Consider the following 8234-nt stretch of genomic DNA (forward strand, 5'->3'; position numbering starts at 1 on the left):
AAGAACTGTCCACTTCTGATGGACAGAACCAGAGAAGAACTGTCCCCTTCTGATGGACAGAACTAGAAACCATAGAGACTCAAGTCTGACAAAACTGGAACCTGCAGGAAAATCAATGTCCCTGTCCACAAATGTCCCTGTTCACTACGGAATCTGTCCACCTGTGTCCCTATTCACTAGTGTCCCTGTCTTCCAGAATCCCTGTCTACCACAGTCTCTGTACATCAGAGTCTCTATCCTCTAGTGTCACTGTCCACTGGAGAGTCTGTCCTCAGTCTCTCTGTCCACGATAGTCCCTGTTTACTATGGTCCCTGTTCACCAGTGTCTTTGTCCAYCAGTGTCTTTGTCCACCAGTGTCGTCTTCCATTTGTGTCCCTGTCCTTTGTCTCTGTCCATCAGGGTCCCTGTCTACCATACAGTAGTTTCTGTCCACCAGTAAAGACAGTTTTTGATCACCCTGGACTGAGACAACCAGGAAAGAATGTCCTCCTCCTTTAATCTGGACTGAATCTGATGGACAGATGGGACAAAAACTGATCTGTTTGGACACAGAGACATGAGGGACRTCTGTAGTAGCGGAGGTGAACCTTTCAGACCTGAGGACAGTCGGGCACGGTGGTGGCAGCACCGTGATGTGGGACTAAAGGACTCAGACTGAGTCTGAATCAGAGAAAATATAGAATAAATCCAGACGAGGGCAGCCGTCTGGTTCCAGCACTTCAGAACCTTCAGAACCTCTACCTGAACTCTTCCTGTCTGATCTTTGTGTGTTCTGGATCCGGTCCAGTTTCCAGGCCCTGTACAGCTACGTGCCTCAGAACGACGACGAGCTGGAGCTGCAGGAGGGGGACATGGTCAGCGTCATGGAGAAGTGCGACGACGGCTGGTTTGTCGGTGAGTCCTGCTGGTCAGACCGGACCGGTCCCGGGTTCTGCTTTTAACTCTTCTCACTCAGTGTTTTTGTCTCCACAGGTACGTCGAAGAGGACGAAGCAGTTTGGGACGTTTCCTGGGAACTACGTGAAGGAGGTGAAGCTGTAGCCGAACCGGACCCAGAAACCGGACCCGCCTGTCGAGATCGGGAAGTCCTAACTAACTGCTGCAGGTTGGATCTGACCCGGCAGATGTATTTTTTGTTTTGGGGAAGCGACCCTTTTGGACCGGGGAGACCACATGGATCACTTTCTGACAGAACTCATCATCTCCACGTGTGGAAAAATTTAAGAAATCACCTGGACTAACTTGTGTTGCACAATCCATAGCTTCCGTCGAATCAATCTGTAGAACACGAGTGTTTATGTAGCAGCCTGGAGGCGGACAAACGGATCCCAGAACCGGGTTTTATTACCTGAAGTGGACTTGGGTGGAGTTTTTAGCTTTAGTTTGTTGTTGGGATTGTTTCTTCTTGAGTCTTCAGACGTTTCCATCCACTCACCATGAGCGCTAACGTCAGATTAATTTTAGAACGACTTTATTTCTCAGGGTTAACGGATTCAACATCAAACACCCCCACTAATATTTAACTAAACGTCAATAAGTTCTTTTGTCTCAGTTAAAATGGTTCTGGCAGATTTCTGGTTGATGTTTGACCATTTGAACTGGTTAGTAATGGTGGGCATGCTTCCGCTAACCAGCTAATAGCTAATAGAGGAACATATTTTTCGTTTAGCGGATTAGCTTTTTTCATTAACTTAGAAAAATGACAAATTAGCTCCTGCTAAATTAGGTTTTGTCAACTTTAAGTTTGCTAACAGCTAACTAACATGCTAACATCGACAGGTTTGCGTCAGTCCCACCAGTCTTTAGTTCGAAGGAGATGAAGATGTGCGACGCAAACTGACAGTCGTATTACCGGTTAGTGATTTGCTGTTAGCATTAGCTTCCACTAATTTTATTTATTTTTTATATGTTTAGCGGTTTAGCGTTAGTGAAGCTATATCTGAAGTTAGTGAGTTAACCAAAATGGTAGCTTGAACTCATCATTTTCTAACTAAAAATATAGCTTTGCTAACRCTAAACATGTAAAAATAAAAATATCAGCAGAAGCTAATGCTAAACAAGTCAAAATTAGTGGAAGCTCATTGCTAACTGCTAAGAGGACTGTCACTCAATCTGCATCTTTGTCATTTTAGCTGAAGACACCTGGGACTAACACAAACCTGTTGATGTTAGCTTATTAGTTAGCTGTTAGCAGACCTAAAGATGGCAAAGCCTAACTTAGCAGAAGCTAATTGGTCCGCTAAAAGCTAACTAACAAACTAACATCAATGTGTATGTTTGGGATTAGCTGTTGTGTTAATTTTTACTTATTTATATGCTTAGTGTTAGCTTCCTTTAATTTGTACTTTTGTTAGCTGTTTAGCGTTAGCTTCCGCTAATTTTCTTTATTACCTTGAAAAACCTACAGCACCACCCATTAGGCTGTTTAAGAAAAGACGTATTCTATTCTTGACCATCAATAAATTCAATCTTTTAATCTATTAAATTAAAGTTTAGTAAGTTAAACCATCCTTCCACCTCTGAAGAAAGTGGTTCAGAGATTTTTAATTAAATTATTTTGACATTTGTGCCTTTGATGAGTGGATCCAAACTTTAAAAGATAAAAGTCCCCTTCAGAAACCAGTCTGTTTACATTTTATTTTTATTCCTCGTGGACTCGGTGTGTCTTTAGACGAGCATTACAGGTTTTTTAACTTGTGTAATCTGGATGCTTTAGATACCGCTTCAGTATTGCCTTGTTTTTCTATGCAAATACGGTTCTGCAGTTGTTAGCATGGTCACATGAAGAAGCCGAATGTTAGCTGTTCAGCTAACACACGTGTGCCGGGTGCACGGCTCATAAGAGTGAAGCAAAACTGTGTTTACCCATACTCATTATCAGAAACTGTAAATTTATCCTTTAAAACTTTCAATGAGAACGTATACTGAGCTTGTTTGATTGTTGTGGCGAGTGGCCGCCACCAGGACAGGCGTAGTTAAATTTAACTTCCTGTTGGGGTTTTTAGGAACATCCTGACTAACAATATGAAACAACTATAATTTATAGTGAAAGATAACAGCAAAGTGTTAGAATCTGATAAAACATTCTGAGATTTTAACCATTTTTTATTTATCAAGATGTCTGTAATTACGGGTGTAACGGTACGTTTTTACCAAACCGTCATAGTAAAAATGTCAACTTTTGGTGTAATCAGATGTTAGTCACCTCCCACACCTAGAGCTAAGCCGTTTTATATATACAAGTGCTTTTTGCTAAATGACATGACAGAAATATTTAGAGGAAGTCAAAGCAGAGGTTCTCAAACTGGGGTCCGCGAGAGGTATTATGGGGGTCCTCAAAAAATTTCACTAAATTGTTAATTTGGTTTTTACTTTTAAAAATGCATGGAGAACAATGAACTAATAAAACAAATATACTAAACTTAATAAAAATATATATTCCCATGGCACTTAGGGGTTGAAATGACAACAAATTATCTTTTAAAACAGCATGGGGTTTATGAGGGGGCACCTGGAATTTTTTTGCCCTTGTAAGGGGTCCCCAGGCCTAAATAGCTTGAGAACCCCTGTTCTAAAGCACTCTTTTCAAAAGCAAAGCTAGAAGGAAGATTTTCCCATTTGTTTCAGAACAGCCTCATGTTTTTTTTTTGTTTGTTTTTTAGTCAAGTTTGGTCCAAATTAATTAGATTTAATAAACATAAGAAAGATATATCTGTACGATTTGCAAATTAAATTCAACAGTGGTGGGAACAACATATCTAATTTCCCTTTGGGATCAATAAAGTATTTTTGAATTGAATTGAACTGAATTGAACTGAACTGAACAGTTCCGCTAATCCGCTAACAGCCAGTAGTGGAACTAACTTTTTATTTAGCAGATGAACATTTTTTGCGTTAGCATCCAATAATTTGTTTTTACCTGTTGAGTGGTTTAGCATTTAATATGATAACTTTTTTTAGTTAGCAGATTGGCAGTTAGCAAGGCTAACTTTGTGGTTAGCTGCGCCCACAACAGAAATTCTATCAATAAGACTGTAGAAAAATATCTTATTTTGCTCATTTTTATGGTAAATCTTACCTTGTGCACGACTCGCTAAAATTCAATTTAGGTTTTTCATATTGTGCCAATTTTTGACAAATGTCATCATGTCTAAATCATGAATCCAATTCAGATATAAACTCAAATCCAGTTCCTATTGTAAATATGCTGAGTATCATCAGCATAACATTGTAAATTTAAACCATTCTATTGGATAATGGAAGTATACATAAAGTAAAGAGTAGTGGTCTGAGTACTCAACCCTGAGGAACTCCATGCYTRACTTTAGTAACAAGAGCAAATTACTTTTCTGTGGCCTTATTTATAAATACCTGGGATGCTTTTTCACCATTTCTGTGTTGAAGAAGTGAGATGGTGTAACAGAGCCGTAACAGCTGATACGTTTAATGGTAAAGTAAATGTGTACCGTTACACCCTTAATGTGTACGTATGTATAAATATAACAGCCTGGAGAAACTTTAAGAGGCCTTCCAAATGTGCCAATGTATTTTCCTTTAGCAGCCCTGTAAAGTGAGTAGGATCAGTAACCAAACTGGATCATAAAAACCTTGTCAATATTTTCACCCTCAGCCTGTAAAACAGAGGCGGTGGCAGGATTTACTCCACTTATTCAGCTTTTTGAACTCTGACCTTAAAGAGGCGTCTTCCTGCAGCTTCCTGCAGATTGTGTAACACATGTCGGACTCAGCTTTTCTTTGCTTTTTCTGCCCCCACCTCCCAGTCATGTCTTGTTTTCATCAGTGTCATCTGTCTGCATGTTTGCTCTGAGCTGAGCTGTCAGTGTTTGCAGATAGCGTGCTTGTTTTAACATGTCTCTGTAGTAATACAGGCCAAAAAGCTGAAGAAATACCTGGTTTGTGCAACTCTGATCTTCAGTGTCTGAGAAGCTCTGTTTGTTCCCCAATTTAAAAAGTCTGTGTTGTCTTGTCTGTCGTGTTGTAGCTGCTTTATAAACTCCACTATTCAGAAGAGTTTTCTGCTGTTTTTGCACTGAGACTTAAAAWCTCAGTGTTTGGTGTATCCCCTGTTGGCTTGAAATACTGAGTTTTGGAGAAACAAAGCAGCCTTTAAATTTTCCCCTGCAAGATACAAAAAAAACTTTTTTTTTCTGTGTCTGCCTCGGTTCAAACTCATCCTGTTGCTATTAAACTTCAATTGTGTGCTGATATGTTTTGCACAGCCACCGGGCTGCAACTGGTGGCGACCAGCAGGCTAACAGTGTTCGTTAAGAGTCTGAAATGTCTCAGAACGTTGACGGAGGTTCTCGGTTTCCCTGCATGAATCACAGAAACTTGGAGTCTTATCGCTTGATTTTTGGTGCAGCTACAAGGATGATAAATCTTAAAATTTTCTTCGTTTGTAACGAGYTGTGTTGGGCACAGCTAACCAAACTGTGAGCTTCACCAGCTCATAATCCGCTAACTAAAAATATGGATTTGCTAATGCTAAACTTTGAAACATGTAAAAAAGGATTAGCAAAAGCTAGTGCTAAACGTGTAAAATTAGCAGAAGCTAAAACTAACAGGTAATCACTAACCGCTAATATTCTACAGCTTGCATCTTTGTCTCCTTCCAGCTAAAGACCGGTGGGACTGACAGAAACCTGTTGATGTTAGCTTGTTAGTTAGCTGTTAGCGGACTTAAAGTTGGATTTAGCGAAACATAATTTGTCTCCCAACAGATTTTGGAGTTAGTGAAAAAGCTAATCTGCTAAACGAAAAACTAGGTCAGCTATAACTGTTAATGCTAGCTTGCGCTATTTTTATTTTTCATTTTACATGTTTAGTGTCAGGAATTTCTTGCTGCTTGTCGCTAACTGCTAAAACTGAAGACTGGTGAGAGTGGCCTGTTAATGTTAGCTTGTTAGTTAGCTGTTAGCATTCTTAAAGTAGGATTTAGCAGGAGATAATTTGTCTCCCAACAGATTTTGTAGTTAGTGAAAAATGCTAATCTGCTAAACTAAAAACTAGTTCCGGTATAACTGTTAGCGTTAGCTTCCGCTAACTTTTCTTTACATGTTTAGCACCAGGACCTTCTTGCTGGGTTGATGTGTGCAGCCTAGAATCCAGTTTCACAAGCTGTGCTCACAAAAACAGGCAACATTTTTTAATTGGCTTCGCAAAACCCAGCTGGACGGCTCAGGATTTTAATTCACTTTTTTCACAACCTTAACTTGCCAACAGTTGCAGCCCGACAAGACGCCGCTTTAATTACAAAAAGCATCAGATTGAACAAGTTTTGGGAGAATTTGTAGCCAAGCTGAGCATGTTTTTTTGTTTCTTTGTGTTTTGATGTTGTTAATGAGGACGTTCTCGCCACCTAGTGGAGAAACTCGAGTACTGCAGGGTTTTTGTTAAAACCGAATTGGGAGAAAATATATTTATCTGTAATCTGTGTTTCTTGCTGTGGAGGGACGATCAGCTGATTGTTTTATTTTCACATCTTATTTATTTTTAACCAAACATCGAACAATCAGTGTTTTGTCCTCTGGTTGTTTGCGGTCTGTTTGCCAACATCACCTGAAGAGTATTTTCTCAGCACAACAAAGGTCAGGCTGTGGAGTTTCCTGCTCAGCACTGAATTTATTTTATTGTTTTATTTCATTTTGACCACAGAAGCCTCCACTGCTGGCTGTATTAGTCTGTAAACACGTGTTGACCTGCATGGTGTTAAATATGAACTCTTTAGAAATGTTTCTCTGCAGAGGAGGAAAATGCGCCACGTCATGAGTAAATAATGAGTCGACTAACTTTAGAGTGTTTTTGCGCTCCATGAAGGGACGTATGAATATATGAATGTATCGCAGGCCGTTTTACACCGATATGTACAAATACTGCAGAACGAGGATGAAGGATTGTAAATATGTAAAATAGGTAATAGGCTGCGAGCTTCAGGGTCATCTCTGTCTCTCGCGGCGGATTATTTTTCTCCAGGAGGATCTGAGGGGAAGCACAGAACGAACTGCCTTTTTGTCAGAATCGCAATCTTAGATTCAGAAACGTGCCTCGTTTTATTTTTTCAAAGCGTATTCCTGACATTATTTCATGTTTTTATTTTCTCTCCCGTCAGTCCGAGTCTCGTCACGCTGATTTTACTAAAAGCCGTCCTTGTCTGTGCACCGGAGTGTGACCCACGTTAACGATCAGTAATCAGAGCGGACTAGTTAAAGACGCACAACCTGCAACAGGTTTGGTTTGTTTGCTTCTATTTGCAGTGATGTTCCACTGACAATATTAAAATAAAGATACTATACACTGCTGTGACTTTGGTATTATGCAATATTTAATAAACAGTTTAAACTATTGTGTGTTTGTTTATTTACTTAATTGGTCAGAAGAAATTAGTTCTTTATATGTTGTATTCAGAGTTGTAAAGTAACTAAGTACAAATATTTTGTTACTGTACTTTGAGTACAGTGTGAGTTTTGTGGACTTTAATGTTGGAGTAAAGCTGAAAATAAAACTGTTTGGATGTTCAGGTCCAGGTGTGATAAATAAAGTGTGAATGAGATGAAGGCCAGGCTCAGAACCAGCAGCTGGTTTCTCTTGTTTTATGTGTCTCCTGTCGTCTCTTAAGGACATAATAAAGTTTTATTGCTGCAGGTTGTCTCTGCTTTAAATGATGCTTTCCTCCCTGAAGGAGGGAAACTCCTCACTTTGTTCTTCATCACTTCCAGCCATGTTGCTCCTCTGTTGACCTGTTGGTTCCTACCCTCAGCTGTGGCCATGATGTGGAGCTGGTTCATCTGGTGAAGATGAGCCCTGGACGAGGTTCTCTGGACATGTCCACCTGGAGGGAGACCCCTGGGACATGACCGAGAGACAAGGTCTCTCAGCAGGTCTGGGAACACCCTGAAGTTCCTGAAGAGTTGGAAGAGGAAAGAAAGGGATGGATGGATGGATGGATGGATGGATGGATGGATGGATGGATGGATGGATGCATGGATTGATGGATGGATGGATGGATGGATGGATGGATGCATGGATGGATGGATGAATGCATGCATGCATGGATAGATGGATGCATGGATGATTGATGGTTGGATGCATGGATGGATGGATGCATGGATGGATGGATGCATGGATGGATGGATGCATGGATGGATGGATGGATGGATAGATGGATGCATGGATGGATGGATGCATAGATGATTTATGGATGGATGGATGGATGG

General features: G+C 40.3%; 1 protein-coding gene across 1 annotated transcript in view; it reads left to right on the plus strand.

The window, feature by feature from the left end:
• The window catches only part of LOC106525607 (sorbin and SH3 domain-containing protein 1), a gene marked incomplete at both ends in the record, with an annotated part of 13354 nt that extends 9944 nt beyond the window's left edge, over positions 1-3410 (plus strand). Inside the window, 2 exon segments of the mRNA XM_014019902.1 lie at positions 789-895; positions 974-3410. Of these exon segments, the coding sequence (XP_013875356.1) occupies positions 789-895; positions 974-1041 (175 nt within the window).
• Between the last annotated feature and the right edge of the window lie 4824 nt (positions 3411-8234).

The sequence above is a fragment of the Austrofundulus limnaeus genome, unplaced genomic scaffold (genome assembly GCF_001266775.1).
Source record: "Austrofundulus limnaeus strain Quisiro unplaced genomic scaffold, Austrofundulus_limnaeus-1.0 Scaffold235, whole genome shotgun sequence".
Classification (NCBI taxonomy): Eukaryota; Metazoa; Chordata; class Actinopteri; order Cyprinodontiformes; family Rivulidae; genus Austrofundulus; species Austrofundulus limnaeus.